The following is a 21,088-nucleotide window of genomic DNA, read 5'->3' on the forward strand; positions in this document are numbered from 1 at the left end:
ACGTGGAAAGCAAAGAAAATGAGTCTTAAACTTCCAAGGATGCAAAAGTTTCACCAATAAAGGAATGACTTATTAAGGGTATTTTCTTATTAAGGAAAGTATGTAACATATTCTGAGGCATCTCTAGCTTTTCCTAGGGTGTCCTTGGGCATCTGTGTAATAGGAGGCAGAGTTTCTCATTCAGGCTCCTTGGTTTGATGAATCACTTGGGAAAAGCATTATATCAACCTGAATAAAATGCTTGTGTTTGGCTCCTGAGCCATAAAAAACAAACAAAAAAATCTGATTTCAGCTCTTTGTCAGAAATCTGACTCAAATTGGGTTCAAGTTTCCTGTTTTAGCTGCTATTGCTATGTAACAGATCACCCTCAAATTTGGCAGGGCACTTTAAAACAGCCATTTCATTAAGCTCAAAGATTCTCCTGTCAAGAATTCAGACAGAGCACAGTATAAACAGCTTGACTCTGCTTCTCCATGTCTGGACCCCAGCTGGAAAGATTTGAAGACTGGGAGGAACCCTACAGAGCTGGAATCAGCTAAGGGCTCATTTACTCTCATTGCTGAGCTTAGCACCTATGCATGGTGTTTCCATGGCTCTGAGGCTCTCACAACATGGCAGGTGGTCAGGCTTGGCAGAGGGACTCAGGGCTAGGATTCCAGAAGACAAACTAGAAGCTGCAATGCCTTTCATGGCACAGTTTCACAAATCACGGAGTATCACTCCCACCACATTGGATTGGTTGAATCAGTCCCTCACAAGACTGCCTGGATTCAAGTGGAGAGGACATAGACCCCACCACTCAGCAGGATTAGTGTTAAAGAGCTTTGTGACAATGTTTTAAAACTGCCTGAGTTCCAGACAATGGAAATTATTCTCTGGAATGTAAGGTAAAGAATAGTCTAACCCTGTGAACTTGGACCCGGGGATGAAGAATAAACAAGAGACGCAACTAAAGGCTTCAGGGCCCAGGGAGTAAGATGGAGAGCTGGACAGCTAGGGACCTGACTGAACCGGGCTGTAGAAGGATTAGGGTTCTCTGGTAGCCGAGCTGGGTTTGAAGAGATCGAATGAGAAAGTTTGGCAAGGAAAATGGAAAAATAAAGTAAAAACAAAATAAAATCCCTCGTAATCCAATCACTCAGAGGAAGTGACCAGAATTTACATTCTGATGTGTTTGTTTCAGCACTGTCTCTGCATGTGTGTGAGTGAGAATGTTTATGAGCTGTGTGAGTTTGTATGTGTGCTCATACCTATGTGTGTGGGAGCATGCATGTCAACCAACCTTGTGATCATATCATATAATCAGTTTCATGTCTTGTCTTTAACCCAAGAGTTGATTTGCTTCTCACTGGCATCTCGCTCTGAACAGATTTATATTTTTAGCTTTGTTTGCTTCTGCTAAATTAGCTAAGTTAATCTTGATAGAGTTCTCTTGTGCCTAAGTTTCTGGTTCTGTGCCCAGAGTCAATAGCCTGCTAAGTTATTATTGTTGCTAGGTGGTTTAGTCGCTAAGTCGTGACCAACTCTTGAGACCCCATGGACAAAGGAGCCTGGCAGGCTACAGGCCATGGGATTCTCCAGGCAAGAATACTGGAGCAGGTTGCCATGGATCTTCCCAACCCAGGAATCAAACCCAGGTCTCCTGCATTATAGGCGGATTCTTTACCAACTGAGCTACAAGGGAAGCCCATTAGTTGTTAAGTATTTACCAGTTTGAATAAATCTTCCCAACATGAACAAAGTCACTAATTATTCCTGTCCATGAATTTCAGGCTCAAATACAAACATTTTGCCAGATCCTGCCATCTATAATTGACGTGCCATTCCTGATACAACAACAAAGAAGACAAGAAAAAGTTGCAAACATCACTTCTCCCTTTCAGAAACTATTGACATTGCCCCAGGTTCACTATTTCACCCCCCAAAATGTCTCCTTATTTTCCCCTTGTAACAAATGTCCAAAACAATATAGTAAACTCCTATCTCCTCAACCAGTAGCTTCATCTACCAGCAACCCATTGTTCTGAGATGAAAAAGAGTCCAACTAACATCTCCTAAGCTTCTGTGCCTACTTCTGAGACATCTGTTCTATTCCTGATCCCCGTCATCAGCAAGAGCCTAGGCAGAAAGGATTTCTGCAGAGAAAATTGGTAAGGAGAAAATTATCCTGAGACTTGTATCACAGGAGAAAAGCTATAGCCAGAAGTTAAATACAGTAAGAGCCCTCTGTATGAATGAGTTTTGTTCCGAGAGTATGTTTGTAAGTCCAATTTGTTTTTAAGTTCAATGAAGTTAGCCTAGATACCCAACTAACACAATTGGCTATATAGTAGTAGTATACTGTAATAGTTTTATAATAAACAAAAAACAAACATGAAAAATAAAACATTTTTAATCCTATAGTTTAGTGCCATGAAAAGTACAGTAATACCTTGTAATAGTTGGCATACAGGGACTGACATCAAGTGAACAGGCAAGAAGAGTTATTGATTGGAGGAGGGAGAGGAGATGCGAAATGGTAGAGCTGAAGCATTGTCAGCAGTGGGAGTGGAGGGCAAGCTCCAATTTCACTCATGCCTGATGTTGATAACACAGGTTCTGGTTCCTTGCTGGAAAGAGATGCATGTTCACATCCTTGAGAGTTCACAACTTGAAGATTCATATGTAGAGGACTTACTGTGTCTCTTGCCAAAATGTTTAGAAGAACATAAGAGCAGAGAGTCTAGCTGAATATGTATAGCTGACTCTTGAGCAACACAGATGTGAACTGCATGGATCCACTCTGTGCTGTATGTATTAGGTGTTGTGCTTACTCTCTCAGTCATTTCTGACTCTTTGCAAACCCCAAGGACTGTAGCCCGCCAAGCTCCTTTGTCCATGGGGATTCTCCAGGCAAGAGCACTGGACTGGGTTGCTGTGCCCTCCTCCAGGGGATCTTCCCAACCCAGGGACTGAACCCAGGTCTCCTGCATTTTAGGCAGATTCTGTATTGTCTGAGCACCAGGGAAGCCACTCTACATGAGTTTTTTTTTTTTTTTTTTTTTCCACTAAATAATGTGCTACGGTACTACACTGTCTGGTTGGTTGAATCTAAAAGATGTGGAACTCAGGCTAAGGAGGGTCCACTGTAAAGTTATAGTTGGATTTTCCACTCTGTGCAGGGTTGGTGTCTCAACCTTCTGCATTGATCAACGATCAACTGTATAATGTATTTTTTAACAAAAAAAAATTTTATATGGCTAATGAATATTTCCAAATGAGTAGTGTGTCTCATTCAAAGTATCCAGCATGGCTATACAATTATTCTAATGAAGCTGTGCTAATTCATATCTTTTTAAATTCCTCTTTTGAAATGATCTTCACAGAGGCTAATGTATTATTTTGTCTATATTCATTGGCATTTATTCAGCATTCATTAGTCTCTGCTTCTTGTTGGTCACTGCTGTAGGCAATAAGGTTGTAGTGATAAGCATGACATACAAAACCCCTGCCTGCTCAGTAATTATTATAAACAAACAAATATTTTTGGTGGTACTAGGTACTGACAATGAGAGGGTGATTTGGGAATATTTTAGATAGGGGGGTTAGGTGTGCCTTTCTGAGGAAGTAAACTGTGAAGAGAAGGGGAAAATAAACTTAAGATCTTGGAAGAATGGCCCAGAGAGGAAGCACAGTTTGCTTTGACTTATGGATAAATGGAAGCTACTGCAGGATTTTCAGAAGGCAGTTTCTTAATTTGGATAATCTTTAAGAGCAGATTTGAGATAAGTGAGTGAATGTCAAGAGCAGATTTGAGATAAGTGAGTAAATGTCATGAGTGATTCAGTGGAATCATAGAGTTTATGGTATAAACTGAGCTTTGTGGTTTGGGAAGTCATTTTTAAAAGATCATTTTCAAAACCGTGTTAGCGACCAAGTCCACAGAAGTTTCTCCACACCAGCCTCACCCTCTGTGAGATACATTGTATAAATACAGTGGAAGCAGATGTACACTACTGTTAAAGAGATATATAAATATATAATATTTAATGAGGGCAGACATGCTTGTAAAGAATTTAGTGTAAGGAATTGAATATATAAATTGTATGTAACTAGATAATATGGTTACTTTCATTGCTTTTCCTTTCTTTGGGGAAGGGTTTGAAAACGCCCTAGGCTTCCCTGGTGGCTCAGTGGTAAAGAATCCACTTGCCAACTTACCAAAGCAGGAGACACAGGTTCAATCCCTGGGTGGGGAATATATCCTGGAGAAGAAAATGGCAACTCATTCCAGTATTCTTGCCCGGAAATCCCCAAGAACAGAGGAGGCTAGCTGGCTGTGGTCCACTGGGTCACAAAGTCAGACACAACTTAGAGACTAAACAACAATGACAACAACAACAAATATACCCTTCAATTTTATTTTTTTAGTCTTCATGACAACTGTTATAGTATACTTGCCTCCAGAGCTTATCCAGATGATCACATATTCCAATTTAAAGGAGCCAAATGTAATGCAGTTTCCTTGAACTCTAAAAGCAGAAGTGATTCTGGTTCATTAAGGAGACTTAAACTAGCCAATCCATAAATATAGAGAGACATGGTATCCATATGCATTTTTTTTTCCATTTCATAGACTTTACCACTCAGACTTTGGGGATCTTCCCGTAAGTTTGTGACTCATCCTTGGTTCAGATGACTTAATGCTTCCATCTAACCAAGGGAAGGGAACATGATCATTTAACAAATCCGCGATCCCCAGTTAGGATGCCAGGAACCTCTAAAGAAATGAATCCTGTGGCTTGGCATTTGTCATCTTTTCTTTTTTCTTAAAAAAAAAAAAAAATCAGTGCTTACAGCTGGCCTACTGGCTTGGCATTTGTCATCTTTTCTTTTTTCTTAAAAAAAAAAAAAAATCAGTGCTTACAGCTGGCCTACTAACTAGCATTTCTTTCATCCCTTGAGGGTATTTCTGGACCTGTTTGCTTTGCTATCTCAAAACAGACTACAAAAGAGAGTGGCTAATTTTCCTTGTATACATACAGCAAAGCAAGCCCTATTCCTGTTCCCCCTTATCTTGTATTTAGTAAAAACGCTAATGCTTGAAATAGTCCAGTCTTCTGCACGTAAATCATCTCATTGAAATTCTCATATTAACAATGCTATCAAAACAAGTCAGGAATTAATTTTACAGATGTGGAAATGGAGGAGTACAGGACATTTATTTCTAGTTGAGGGTCACTTATTAATAGGTTAGGAAGGTACTCAGAGTGAAATCTGGATCCCACAAAGTCTAGTACATTCTTCTGATACAGCACATGTCTCTACAGAAAACACCCAATACGTACCTTATACAAGCTTCCCCACTCCAAACTGAATATTAGACGCTGTATGCAATTTAAGCATTCCTGTTTTCTTATTGTGTATTTGTTACCTATAGAGATGATTTGTGTGGTTAATGAAAAATTTTAGACAATGAAATTGACAAGCTGGTAAAGACAATAGCACTTCTTTCTCTTCAATAGACCATTAACTGAAGGTGAGTCTGTTACCTTCATTTGAAACTGATGCTGGAAGAAGCAGTTAGGAGATAAATTTACCCAAATTCCTAGTTGAACACTGACAGGCTATGTTTCCTGAAGCTGACATTTCCACATGAATTTCAAAAGCGGGATAATACCTACAGAAAGACTTCTAATGGTTCTGCACACACACACACACACACACACACACAGGCCAACCCATCAGTGATTTTTCTTGGTTTAGTACCTATTCTGTGTGGTTCAGAAAAAAATGAGCAACATCTGAAAGTAGGTTGATTTAGTTGCCTGGAAGGAGGATAGATTGAGGGTGGGGTGGGAGTGACAGGAGCAGAGTTTGGGGAATAACAGGCTTATTTATTGAATTGGGTGGAGAATCCAGCAAAGAAACTGAGCCAATTGTTATAAAACCTAGGACTATTGGGTTAGAGGGATGAATGAAGAAGACTCTCTGGTTGTTTTACTGGACATTAGTAATGTGATCTCTCTGTGCTTTCTCCTCAAGGATTCTACCTTCTTAAAGCTCCTTTATATACAAAGGTTTACATTACTGTTCTGTGAGCTTTGGAATAGCATTTGCTTTGTTTGTAAGATTGCCAGATTTCACAAGTGAAAATACAAAAATCCCAGTTAAATGCAAGTGTCCTATAAACACTGAATAATATTGTGTGTGTGAGTCTCAAATATTGCATGGGATAATCTTTTACTAAAAATTGATATTTGCAATTTGAATTTAACTAAGGAGTATCTTGTATTTTATCTAGCAACCCTATTCGTTTAGCTAGGACATGGAAACAAGTACAGTTTATTTTATCCGCTTGTATGCAAATTGGAGGGGAGTTTCCTGGAGGCTTGGAAGCAGTAACAGCTGTTGCCAAGCTTGGCTGCACACATTAGAATCACCCAAGGAACTCCAGATTCTGGTGCAGTTGCTCTGAGATTCAGCGGCCACGGGATTTTTTTTCAAAGCATTCCAGGTGACACTGGAACAACAAGGAGCTGATGACTGATGTCCAGTGAGTCTCACCCTGTACTGTACAACACAGAAATCTAAGAGATTTGTGGAAAACATTCATGCCCAGATCCTATCCCAGAGCCATTAAATCACTGTCCAAGGGAACAGCCCTTTAGCCCATTGCAGTTAAGGAAAAGCTCCCAGTACATTTCAATGCTCCATCAGAATTCAGTTCAGTTCAGTTCAGTTCAGTCACTCAGTCCAGCTATAGGAAACTTTTTAAGTTTATCTTTCATTTTTAAAATTATGTAGAAGTATAATAATGATTTATTATAATAAATCCAAGCAATAAAAGAGCATATAAAATAAATATGAGAGACTTCTCTGGTGGTCCCAATTCAGGGGCCCAGGTTCAATCCCTGGTCAGGGAACTAGATCCCACATGCCACAGTTAAGACCCAGCACAAACAAATAAATTAAAAGCAATAGTAATAGTAAAAATAAAGATGAGCTTTCCCAATTCTAATTCCCAGAGGTATCAACTATTAAAACCTTGACCTGTTTTTCCAGCCTCAAGGAAGGAGGAAGCAACTAGAGGCAAGTTATAGGTGTCTTTTATCTTTTAAAGAAGTGGCCAGGCTTCACATGTAATGGACCAGAACTTTGTCACATCACCACACTAAGAAAATATTAAGGTTATTCAAGGCTTCCCTGTGAATCAGTGAAATAAGAAGGGAAGAAAGTGAGAAGAGATTTGAAGGACAGAACACCCTCTACTCCAATCACGCTCCACTCCTGATGTCGCATGTGATGGTGCTGGCACTGAAGAATGTTCCTGGCCATTCTCTGTCCCCTCATTCACTCGCTTCATGGAGCGGAATGATTTACCAGCTAGTGAGTCTGAAAGAAGGAACCGGACAGAAGCAGTTGCTTGTTTTTGCCTCTCTTTGGGGAGGCAGCCTGTCTGTAGGGAGCACACATTTTCACCTCTTCTACAAGGTAAGTTTTGTAGGTCAAGTTTCCACCAGGGACCACTCCTGTTTAACAGCTCTGCCTGAGTCAGGGAGCCGAACTGACTGTAGTGCGTTCATGCTCAGTCATGTCCGACTGTTTGTGATCCCATGGTCTGTAGCCGGGCAGGCTCCTCTGTCCACGGGATTTTTCAGGCAAGAATATTGGAGTGGGTTGCCATTTACTTCCCCAGGGGATCTTCCTGACCAAGAGATCGAACCTGCGTCTCCTCCATTGGCAGGCGGATTCTTTATCACTAAACCACCTGGGAAGCCCCAACTGATTCTAAATCTATTGTTGCCAGAGAACTCCACAGATTCTTGAAACAGCCTTATCAAGATAAAAAGAACTTCTGCTTCCCTCCCTTGTCTACCTCACAGTGAATTTCATTCATAAGATAAATCTTTCAAAACATCAGCAATATAAATATAGTTTCTCTTTGAAATGTATAGAGCTATCAGTGAAGACAATGGTATAAGCTCTCTGATTTCCATGTCCATGCAAGTCCTGTGGCAGTGTCTCAAACAAGTGCCATGAACATGTTGTAAACAGGAATATACAAAACCATATGGAGAGAGATATACAAACACAGAAAACACAGAGAAAAATAAAAAATGGTCTAGCTAGTAGAAAAAATAATGATGACAACTTAAGAGGGTAAGATAGATGCTGAGCATTGCCAGGAATAATCCTCTTTGCTGTCACTCCATCCACCAGATCCCTGAATAAAATATTCTGACATCCCCAGCCATGTCATCTGTTCCATGTAATCTGTTGGGCCAGTAGGCAGATCAGGACACATCTGGGCAAGAGTTGTATTCAATTGCCCATATATCTGTATTTCCTTTTTCCCAGGATAAGGGTGAGATTGTCTTTGCATAACTGATGTTCCACTTTGAACCCAAAATTATATTTCATCAAAGCAAGAAAACTTTTCAAATAATGAATAGACTTTTACCAAAAAAACCCCCACATATTTTAATAAGGAAATTGAACTCAGATCTGAGTGGTGACTGTAGAAGATACCATAGTATCAGTGGATAAACGGATAAATAAGTAAACCTCTATGTTACTCATGACATAAACATTTTAAATGTTTTTGAAAGTTGTTGGTTTTGTAACATTGTAATTTAGTTTCTCCTTTGTAATTATATGACCTGTATGAAACTGCTGCTGCTGCTGCTGCTAAGTCACCTCAGTCGTGTCCGACTCTGTGCGACCCCATAGATGGCAGCCCACCAGGCTCCCCCGTTCCCTGGGATTCTCCAGGCAAGAACAGTGGAGCGGGTTGCCATTTCCTTCTCCAATGCGTGAAAGTGAAAAGTGAAAGTGAAGTCGCTCAGTCGTGTCCGACTTTTTGTGACCCCATGGGCTACAGCCTACCAGGCTCCTCCATCCATGGGATTTCCAGGCAAGAGTACTGGACTGGGGTGCCATTGCCTTTTCCGGTATGAAACTAGTATGGTGTAATGAAGTACTGTAGACTCAGTAAGCCTGTGCTTAAAAATGATTTAGAACATTAGAAAATCTTTCAACTGGGTTTTAATTTTTTATTGCTTAAAAGTACAGTGCTATGAAAAATGTTGCATTAAAATGTTTTCAATCGGTGCTAAATTTCTGGTGTGGTAGAAGGAAATTGTAATAAAGAATGGAGATCCGCGAACTCCTTAGGGGTCCAGTGATTAGGATTCAGTGCTTTCATTGCTGTGGCCCTGGGATCAATCCCTAGTTGGGAAACTAAGATCTCACAAGCCTCGTGGTACATCAAAAAAGTGAGAGAGAGAGAGAGAGAGAGAGAATGGAGATAGTTTTTACTTCTGGTTTTAGTATTAATGCAAATTGCTGGTGTAACTTTGACTACATGACCAAGGCTTTTCTCAATTTCTTTGCTTATATGTTAGAATATAAGGTAGATATCTTAATGCTCTTCTAATGCTAAAGTCCTCAGATTCTAAAAGTTACAGATTAGTATCGATATATTATCAGATGAAAAAATGAGCAGAATTTACTAAAGAAATCCATGAGCTGGTGCTGCCCCCTATAGTGGACTGAAAAGGGTGTGCTGTAAAACTAGATAAATATGTTTTATCATTCTAACTGCATTTCTCTGGCACCCTCTATGTGTTGATTGCTGCAAAACCAAGGGTTTGTTTTTTTTTGTGTGTGTGTGTTTTTTGTAAACTAATTTCTAACTCTGTTTTTATGTTATAGGAAAAATTAAAAATTAAATCATATTTAATGCCTGTTAGCTAAGACAATTTGAGCCACATGTTTCTTAAAACTGTTCAAGGAAAAAAGAATGTTTTTGCTGCTGCTACTGCTAAGCCGCTTCAGTCGTGTCCGACTCCGTGCAACCCCATAGATGGTAGCCCACCAGGCTCCCCTGTCCCCAGGATTCCCCAGGCAAGAACAGTGGAGTGGGTTGCCATTTCCTTCAATGCATTAAAGTGAAAAGTGAAAGTGAAGTTGCTCAGTCGTGTCCAACTCTTCGAGACCCCATGGACTGCAGCCTACCAGGCTCCTCTGTCCATGGGATTTTCCAGGCAAGAGTACTGGAGTGGGTTGCCATTGCCTTCTCCAAATGTTCTTGAAATTTCCCCAAATAAATTTATGTAAGCCTGAATTACAGAAGAACTGGCACCATTTTATTATTTTTGCTTTTAAATATCATAGTTGTATTGTACCCGGTTTTTAAAACATTTTCATTGAAATAGTTGACTCACAATTCTGTGTTAGTTTCAGGTGTACAGCAAAGTGATTCAGTTACATATATTTATATAAAGATATGTGTATATATAATATATCTATCCATATAAATACTTTTTAGTATTTTTTTCTATTAGAGCCGGCACCATTTTAAATGAATCACTCATTACCTAACCAAAGTATCAGGAACACTAAAAAAATTTAGTGCTGTTAGAGAGGCAGTGGGGTGTTGGGACTCTCTCCAGAGAAATAGGCAATAGTGGATTTCATACTCCCTTTCTACCCTGATAGCACAGCAGGGCATATGTGGATGTGACACACTCTTGCTGCCTCACTAAAGCTGGCTTGGACCAGTGGACCCATGAGCGTGAGTCATCACATCATTCTCCCACTCTTTTGCTAACGCCTGCAGTCACCCACACAAAAGCCTCTCTCTTGCTGCATGACTGAAGCTGGCAGGCAGGCACAGTCAAGGCGTTTTTCCCACTGCCTTGCTGGCAGTGTGATGTGACTCTGAAAGTAAAGCAACTGAACAAAAATAGATAAGTGGTACTACAAAAGAGCTTCTGCATAGCAAAGGAAACCATCAACAAAATGAAGGGACAGCATACTGAATGTGAGAAAATCTTTGCAAAGCATATATCTAAGATACAAAAAGAATTCATAAAACTCAATAGCAAAAAGCCAAACTATGGGCAGAGAATATGAATAGATATTTTTCTAAAGAAGATATGCAGATGGTCAATAGGCACATTAAAAAATATTCAGCATCACTAATCATCAGGAAATGTGAATCAAAACCACAATGAGACATCACCTCACACCTGTCAGAATGGGGATCAATAAAAAGACAAAAGATAACAGTGTAGGAGAGGACGTGCAGGAAAGTGATCCCTTGTGCACAGTTGGTGGGAATGTAAACTGGTGCAGTCCCTATGGAAAATATGGTGCAGGTGCCTCAGAAAAGTGAAAACAGAACTAACATACAACCCAGCAATTCTACTTCTTGGTATTTTCCCAACAAAAACAAAAACAATAATTCAAAAAAGGCACATGCACCCCCATGTTCATTGCAGCATTGTTTTCCATAAATAGGTAAGACCTATGGAAATAACCTAAGCGTCTACTGAAAGATGAAGGGCTAAAGAAATTGTAGTATATCTTCATATAGGTATATATCTCTATCTACCTATCCACATGTACACAATGGAATACTACCAGCCACGAACAGAATGAAATCTCGCCATTTATGGAAAATATGGATGGACCTTAGGTAATTATGTTACAGAAATTAGTCAGACAGAGAAAGATAACTACTGAATGATTTCCTTTATATGTGGGACCTAAAAAACAAATCACATTGCTGACAAAGGTCTGTCTAGTCAAAGCTAAGGTTTTTTCAGTAGTCACGTATGGATGTGAGAGTTGGACCATAAAGAAGGCTGAGAGCAGAAGAACTGATGTTTTTGAATTGTGGTACTGGAAAAGACTCTTGGAAGTCCCTTGGACTGCAAGGAGATTAAACCAGTCAATCCTAAAGGAAATCAATCCTGAATATTCATTGGAAGGACTGATGCTGACGCTGAAGCTCAAGTACTTCAGCCACCTGATGCAAAGAACTGACTAATTGGAAAAGACCCTGATGCTGGTAAATATTGAAGGCAAAAGGAGAAGGGAGTGGCAGAGGATGCGCTGCTTAGATGGCATCACCAACTCAATGGACATGAGTTTGAGCAAACTCTGGGAGATAGTGAATAACAGGGGAGACTGGTGTGCTGCAGTCCATGGAGTTGCAGAGTCAGACACAACTTACGACTGAACAACAAAAAACAAAACAAATATCATAGGTACAGAGAATAGAATGGTGGTTTCCAGAGGGGAGAGGGAAGTAGTGGGCAAAATAGGTGAGGGGTGTCAAGATGCACAAACTTATGAAATAAATAACTCACTGGCATATAATGTGCAGCATGGTATCTATAGTCTGTAACACTGTACTGCAGGACATCCTTGAAAGTTGCCAAGAGAATAAATCTTAAAAGTTAATTTTTATGATGACAGAAACTACAAGCATACCTCATTTTACTTCACTTTATTATGCTTTGCAGATACTACGTTTTTTACAAATTGTAGGTTGATGGCAACCTTGTATAGATGGGGAAACAGTGGAAACAGTGACAGACTTTATTTTGGGGGGCTCCAAATCACTGCAGATGGTGACTACAGCCATAAAATTAAAAGATACTTACTCCTTGGAAGGAAAGTTATGACCAACCTAGATAGCATATTAAAGAGCAGAGACATTACTTTGCCAACAAAGTTCTGTCTAGTCTAGGCTATGGTTTTTTCAGTAATCATGTATGGATGTGAGAGTTGGACTATAAAGAAAGCTGAGTGCCTAAGAATTGATGCTTTTGAACTGTGGTGTTGGAGAAGACTCTTGAGAATCCTTTGGACTGCAAGGAGATCCAACCAGTCCATCTTAAAGGAGATGGGTCCTGGGTGTTCATTGGAAGGACTGATGCTGAAGCTGAAACTCCAATACTTTGGCCACCTGATGTGAAGAGCTGACTCATTGGAAAAGACCCTGATGCTGGGAAGGATTGGGGGAAGGAGGAAAAGGGGACAACAGAGGATGAGATGGCTAGATGGCATCACTGATTCAATGGACATGAGTTTGGGTAAACTCTGGGAGTTGGTGATGGACAGGGAGGCCTGGTGTGCTATGGTCCATAGGGTCGCAAAGAGTCGGACACAACTGAGCAACTGAACTGAACTGTGTAGAGCAAGTCTATCAGTGCCATTTTTCCCCCAATAGCATTTGCTATTTCCCCCAATAGCATTTGCTCACTTCATGTCTCTGTGTCATATTTTAGGGTGATTTTGCAATACATCAAACTTTTTCATTACTGTTATATTTTGTACAGTAATATGTGATCAGTGATGTCTAATGTTACTACAACTTGCTAAAAACTCAAATGACAGCATCTTTTAGCAGTAAACTATTTTAAAATTATTTATTTTTTAGACATAAGTATTATTTCATTCTTAATAAACTACAGTACAGTATTCACATAACTTTTATGTGCACTGAGAAATAAAAAAAAATTTGTGTGAATTACTTAATTGTAATATTTGCTTTCTTGTGTTGGTTTGGAACTGAACCTGCAGTATCTTCCAGGTATGCCTGTAGACTTAGTGTGGTGATCATATTGCAGTATTTACAATTATCAAATTATTATGTTACATACCTGACACCAATATAACATTACGTGTCAATTATACATAAATAAATGCTTTTAAGATAACAAAACGTTTGTTGAGCATCTTAAATGCATCACTGTCCTAGGCTTTATTTTTATGTAATAAACCATCAATTCCTACTTTGATAAAAATTTGTCAAATTTACCATTTCCATTATATTTACCATGTATTCAGTTTGCCAACACGCTATAAAACTCATCTTATTCATCTCCAGGAGTGACAAGAAGTTTACCTGAGCATATGACACAACCAGCCAGCTTGAACTATCTGAGTCAATGGGACAGAAATATATTACCCAACACTTGACATCATGCTAGAGACATGGTCTCTACTGAATGTGCCAACATCCCATTGAACACATGTCCACAATGGTCCTGCTTAAAAATGTCTCACACTCTAGGTTGTGAGCTAATAATTATGTCCTTTTCACATTTGTGCTTCCTTCTGACTCACAAGTATCCCAGTGTCTGAATGGAGTAGATGTTTAATAAAGTAATGATTGATAGAGTGAAATAGTAGAGAGCATGTTAAAACTTTTTACTGGCTACTCTTGAAGGTGAAAGAGGAGGTGCAAAAGTTGGTTTAAAGCTCTACATTCAGAAAACTAAGATCACGGCATCCAGTCCCATCACTTCATGGCAGATAGATGGTGAAACAGTGGAAACAGTGGCTGACTTTATTTTTCTTGGCTCCAAAATCACTGCAGATGGTGATTGCAGCCATGAAATTAAAAGATGCTTACTCCTTGGAAGGAAAGTTATGACCAACCTAGACAGTATATTCAAAAGCAGAGACATTGTCAACAAAGGTCCGTCTAGTCAAAGCTACGGTTTTTCCAGTGGTCATGTATGGATGTGAGAGTTGGACTATAAAGAAAGCTGAGTGCTGAAGAATTGATGCTTTTGAACTGTGGTGTTGGAGAATACTCTTGAGAATCCCTTGGACTGCAGGGAGATCCAACCAGTCCATCCTAAAGGAGAACAGTCCTGGGATTTCTTTGAAAGGACTGATGCTAAAGCTGAAACTCTAGTACTTTGGCCACCTCATGCGAATGAGTTGGCCTCATTGGAAAAGACTCTGATGCTGGGAGGGATTGGGGGCAGGAGGAGAAGGGGACGACAGAGGATGAGATGGCTGGATGGCATCACTGACTCAATGGACATGAGTCTGAGTGAACTCTGGGAGTTGGTGAGGGACAGGGAGGCCTGGCGTGCTGTGATTCAGGGGGTCGCAAAGAGTTGGACACAACTGAGTGACTGATCTGATCTGATCTGAGCACACTATGTTGCCTCACTCTGACTACATTTGGAATGTGTTATTTTGTTTTTCTCTCTTCTGAGTTTATTTTACCATTTAGGAGACCTAGAGGCTAATGAGAAATGTGCTGTGATGGTCAACCAACTTATGGTAATAGATCCATTTTAAATATTAGCTGTTTCTAGCCAAAAATCTGAATTTGGTGTTCATTTATTAAATCCAGGCCTATAGTTTTCCCAAACTTTCATCTTTAAATATAAAGTACATTAAACCTTGAATACTGGGAGGAGAAAGGACTGAAAAGTAGCCAACAATCCCATCAGAGGCAGGATGCCATTCCCTGGAATCACTGCTTATTCTATACTTGAGCTTAATTTAGCATCTAGTTGGTTGGAAAATTCAGCTAGTAAATTAGTCCAGTAGCCATATTTTTTGTAACATTTCTTGGAAATCTGTCATTAAGGAAAAAATGCCTTAAATGACAGTTACAATTTCTAGCAGCTTTTCTACAGGATATACTGGCATTGAAATCATACTTAAAATTTAAATGTGTTTTAAATAAGTGGGTTTGAAATAAGTACTCATAAATAATTTGGTTATATCAGAAAGCTAGTTACTCCTGTGAAGTTCGAAGTCTTATCTGAGTATTATTCAATTCAAATGTGGATGAGATGCAAGGTATGATTCAACCTGAGGCAAATTGCTCTCCAGCTGTTAACCCATGAAATCAAACAACATATGCTTCCAAAATACAATGGTGGAGCAGGCATAGGATAGACATTTCCAATCCCAAAGGGAAGAACAGAGAAGAATAAAGGAGGACAGGTCCCAAGTACATTCAAAATAGAAGAGCACAAACAACATTAAACCTTAAGGCTCAAGAATAATCTCCTTTGACTCAATGCTTTGTCTTTTAGACCCATTGGGATGGCAGTATAACCCCTGGGCTCCACAGGAAGGCCTGTAGCCATTCCCTGCCTGGACTCCATGACTCTCTGAGTCTGGGGTCCTTGGCCCATGACTCTCTCAGATGGCCCCATCCTCTGAAATCTAGGTGGAGGCAACCATGCCTTTCCCTCCCCCTCTGCCAGGCTTGTGCCAGTGGAGACAGGTCGAATGGTCATCACCAAAGTTTTCTGTCTGTGCTCTCTGGAAGGGCAACCCCTGAGACTTGTGCTGCACTGCAGGCTAGTGAGCTGGCCAAAAAGTTCATTGATTTTCCATGGTATAAGAAAACTCAAACGAACTTTTTGGCCAACCCAATCCCAGAGCGTGTCTTCAGTGTTGGGGTGTGGCACCAGACTACAGAGACCAGAGCCCTACCTGTGAGGTGGCACCAAACAGCTGGCACCAAGGTCCCACAGGTGCTGGTGGGCCACTCTGCTCCCCAGGCCCTTGCACTCAGGGCCCGTGATGAGAGTGGCAGCTTGGTTCTGGGAGTGGCAGCTTGGTTTTCTCTGAATCCCCTTTGGGGATCATTCTTCATTGTCTTGGAGAGTAGTAACTGGCTTCTGATCAGATCCATACTAACCTCTTTCTCAGTCACTTGGCCACATCCTCAGTGGTCTCATTTTTTTGCAAGATGGATAGGCTGAGGATTTTCCTAATCTTAAATTCTGCTTCTGTGTTGTTTAACAATCCCCATCTTTAAGTCCAGTCTCTCAGTTTGAATTTTACTGTCAGCAGTCAGGAAGAGCCAAGCTGCAGTTCAACATTTTGATTAGAAATTGTTTCAGCTAGGTATTCTGTTTCACCACTTGCAAGTTCTACCTTTCACCAAAGACTAAACAGAAACACAATTCAGTGTTTCTTTCTTTTTTTTTTTTTTTTGCTACTTTACAATAAGGATTGCATCTCTTACAGTTTTCAATAATCAGTTCCTCATTTCCATCCTGGTCTTTATTGTCCATATTTTTACCAACATCCTATGGTTAGACAGGTATTCTTTAAGAAGAGTAAGGTGTTTTTCTACAATGTTCCTCTTCCTGAGCTTTCATCAGAATCATCTTTAAAATTCTGTTCATGGCAATCTATGTTATTTTCAGTATGCACTTCAAAATTCTAGCCTCTATTCCTCACCCAGTATCACATTTTTACATATTTGCTATGCACCATTGTCTCTTCTCAGTACCAATTTCTTTCTTAGTCTGTTTGGGCTGCTATTACATAAATACTGTAGACTGAGTGGCTTAAACAATGTATTGATTTCTGATGGCTCTGAAGTGTGGGAAGTTCAAGATCAAGGTTGGCAGATTATAAGGGAACTGGGCTTGATAAAGGACAGAAATGGTATGGACCTAACAGAAGCAGAAGATATCAAGAAGAGGTGGCAAGAATACACAGAAGAACTGTACAAAAAAGATCTTCATGACCAAGATAATCACGATGGTGTGATCACTCACCTAGAGCCAGACATCCTGGAATGTGAAGTCAAGTGGGCCTTAGAAAGCATCACTACGAACAAAGCTAGTGGAGGTGACGGAATTTTAGTTGAACTATTTCAAATCCTGAAACATGATGCTGTGAAAGTGCTGCACTCAATATGCCAGCAAATTTGGAAAACTCAGCAGTGGCCACAGGACTGGAAAAGGTCAGTTTTCATTCCAATCCCAAAGAAAGGCAATGCCAAAGAATGCTCAAACTACCTCACAATTGCACTCATCTTACACACTAGTAATGCTCAAAATTCTCCAAGCCAGGCTTCAGCAATATGTGAACTGTGAACTTCCAGATGTTCCAGCTGGTTTTAGAAAAGGCAGAGGAACCGGATATCAAATTGCCAACATCCGCTGGATCATGGAAAAAGCAAGAGAGTTCCAGAAAAACATTACTTCTGCTTTATTGACTACGCCAAAGCCTTTGACTGTGTGGATCACAATAAACTGTGAAAAATTCTTCAAGAGATGGGAAAACCAGACAACCTGACCTGCCTCTTGAGAAACCTATATGCAGGTCAGGAAGCAACAGTTAGAACTGGACATGGAACTATAGACTGGTTCCAAATAGGAAAAGGAGTACGTCAAGGCTGTATATTGTCACCCTGCTTATTTAACTTCTATGCAGAGTACATCATGAGAAACGCTGAGCTGGAAGAAGCACAAGCTGGAATCAAGATTGCCAGGAGAAATATCAATAACCTCAGATATGCAGATGACACCACCCTTATAGCAGAAAGTGAAGAGGAACTAAAAAGCCTCTTAATGCAAGTAAAAGAGATAAGTGAAAAAGTTGGCTTAAAGCTCAACATTCAGAAAACTAAGATCATCATGGCACCCAGTCCCATCACTTCATGGGAAATAGATAGGGAAACAGTGGAAACAGTGTCAGACTTTATTTTTTTGTGCTCCAAAATCACTGCAGATGGTGATTGCAGCCATGAAATTAAAATATTCTTGCTCCTTGGAAGGAAAGTTATGACCAACCTAGACAGCATATTAAAAAGCAGAGACATTACTTTGCCAGCAAAGATCCATCTAGTCAAGGCTATGGTTTTTCCAGTGGTCATGTATGGATGTGAGAGTTGAATTGTGAAGAAAGCTGAGTGCCGAAGAATTGATGATTTTGAACTGTGGTGTTGGAGAAGACTCTTGAAAGTTCCTTGGACTGCAAGGAGATCCAACCAGTCCATTCTAAAGGAGATCTGTCCTAGGTGTTCATTGGAAGGACTGATTCTAAAGCTAAAATTCCAATACTTTGGCCACCCCATGCGAAGAGTTGACTCATTGGAAAAGACTCTGATGCTGGGAGGGATTGGGGGCAGGAGGAGAAGGGGACGACAGAGGATGAGATGGCTCAATGGCATCACCAACTCGATGGATGTGAGTCTGAGTGAACTCTGGGAGTTGGTGATGGACAGGGAGGCCTGGTGTGCTGCGATTCATGGGGTCACAAAGAGTTGGACATGACTGAGCAACTGAACTGAACTGAATCCCATTCATGAGGGCTTCACCTGCATGACCTTTCATCTCCTAAAGGCTCCACTCCAAACACCATCACATTCGGGTAACCCATAACTTTTTTTGAGGGAGGATACAGTCTATTGCAAAGACTCAATCACAAGGCAAAAATGAAACAGTATTTTACTATAAACCATATTATGTTTATTTAGAAGCCAAAAACAATATGATGAAACATGAAAACACACACATTTCAGAAAAGAGCTTGTTTTGTTAATCAGTCTGATCAGTTTTACACAATGAAATATTGTATATTTTTATATAAGAAATACAAAAGTTATAATATAAACTGTAGTATTAAAACATAAGAAACAATATTATTTTAAAGAAGGAAATTGTAAGAGACGTGTTACTACTGCAAAAATTTTTAATAGAAATTTTAAATGTCATGCTAAAACTAACTTTTTCCTAGTATTATGCATCAGGTCTTAGAATGTAGGAATGTAGCAAATAAAAATGAAATGCTTATGCGGTAAACTTTCTGAATACTATTGTCTCACTTGTTATATCAAATGTCATACATCATTACAAGAAATAATATATCTGTCTATCTAAGACGACAAATACCTTTCCAAATAAAATTATTATCTTAGAAAGCAGCAGATTTTACATTTTTTTTTTTAGAAAGCTAGCAGTAACATATAAAAGTGAACATTACAAGAAACTGGGTAAAACAACACATCATGAAAACATGAAGATAATTTAAAAATGAGGCACCTTTCTTTCACTTCAATACAAACTTCAATAGGAAATTCAATGGGCAAAGGCTTTCATCTCATACTTAAGCACACTCAGTCTTGCTTCTTTTAATAAGCAGCAGCAGGATACATTCCATTCTATATACTGGTTGTGTTGAAAGAACACAGTTCATGTCCAAATAGGAAACTAAAGTGCAGTAGAGGCAAGCTGATGTATCAGAGTGTGTTCAGTAATACACTGCTTTTAGCAAATACAAACAAGTACAATTTTTAAGTTTACTATGTTAGTCCAAATAACCTTTACTGATTAGCTATAGATCCCAGAGAAGTACCATGTTGGCTCTTTTATCACCTTCTTTTCCTAGATACAGACTTATCTATCATTTAAATTAAAAACAGCAAAGTAATATTACACAGTTTCTGCTTTTGCATTTTTTTGCATTTATAAAATGCTACACAGAATATCACATTTCAAAATTTGAAAGTGAAACTCCAACTTCTGCAGTTTGAACAGCCTGGTTTGAATCAGGGATCTTCTTTTAAGAGGAAAAAAAAAATCATCTCTTCTGGTTCATATCAAATGAGATACAAAGGTTTAACAGGCAGTCATAGAGATTTGACCAAACCTATTTTATATGTAAGGCATCTATAGCCAAGAGAGGTTAAATGTATCAAATGAAAGCTTCTCATAAGGGCACTGATGTCTCTAAATTGCTCAGAGATCCAGACTGGTCATGGCCCTGGTTACCTCTTTTCCTGATAGTCTGACCCTATCTTCATAGGGAGACAGCTCCTGATTGTGCATGCTAGTAAATGAAGCATGGGAAATATAACCTTATGATATGAAAAACATGTTTTATTTTGTACTAAAATAAAAATTTCCATGGAAATTTTCATAAGTTTGCAAAACAAGTTTCTGATACATTTGCACAAGTAAATTTTCCTTGTGCAATAAAATATAATATTTCTATCTGCCTTTCCTTTCTGTTTTTAATAATGAAGTGTATCATTCTTTTCACCTAGAATCAAATTTGTCTTCAGCAACTGGACATGAAGGAGAGGAAAGGGTTAGAGATAGAGCCTACATGACTCTATCTCAACAAAGATTGCTCTTAAAAGACCATAATTTTACTATCAATTACTGTAAGAGCTTTGGGATTCATTTTCTCTTATCTCATGTTTAAAGTGTTTCCAAGTTCACCATATATATATATATATATATATATATATATAATATATATATATATTCAGTTAGTTAATAAGTCATAGTTTTTTCATGATAAACTCCCTATTTACCAAGTAGACACAGACACACAACTGATGTGTTCTTCCACTTACACTCTCAGCCTACCTGTCAATGCTAACATCCAACAACATTAATATGCAAAAGCAGATAAATATATTTGTGAATAGTTGAGGGTTGACTATGAGCCCAGGCAACTTTTCTAAATTTTTCTTTAATTAATCATCATTGCTGATGTGTAGTTCCATCAATGATGATGAATGTTTGAATGCTGTGGTGGAGAGCTTTCAAAATACATGAAGTCCTGAAATTAGAAAAATAATTATATGTATAATAAATATCAAATTAGATAGATAAATAATTATACAAATAAAACAGTACATAAGTAATTAAGTGCAATGCATAAAATGTCACTCTTTATAACTTAACAGGTAATTTTCTCATTTCAGGTAAGAATAAATCATGAAATCTTTAGTGAAAT

At 39.1% G+C, this 21,088-nt stretch overlaps 1 protein-coding gene across 7 annotated transcripts in view; it reads right to left on the reverse strand.

Moving 5' to 3' along the window:
• Positions 1-18,787: 18,787 nt before the first annotated feature.
• Positions 18,788-21,088, reverse strand: part of PLSCR4 (phospholipid scramblase 4) — a 42,464-nt gene continuing 40,163 nt past the window's right edge. For all 7 annotated transcript variants that reach the window (XM_086316749.1, XM_086316759.1, XM_086316798.1 and 4 more), the window contains one exon: positions 18,788-20,911. In XM_086316749.1, coding sequence (XP_086172875.1) covers positions 20,855-20,911 — 57 coding nt within the window. In that variant the 3' untranslated portion in view covers positions 18,788-20,854. The remainder of the gene's footprint in view (positions 20,912-21,088) is intronic.

The sequence above is a fragment of the Bos grunniens genome, chromosome 1 (genome assembly GCF_055505025.1).
Source record: "Bos grunniens cultivar Pamir isolate PY7600 chromosome 1, Bosgru_T2T1.0, whole genome shotgun sequence".
NCBI classification, from domain to species: Eukaryota; Metazoa; Chordata; class Mammalia; order Artiodactyla; family Bovidae; genus Bos; species Bos grunniens.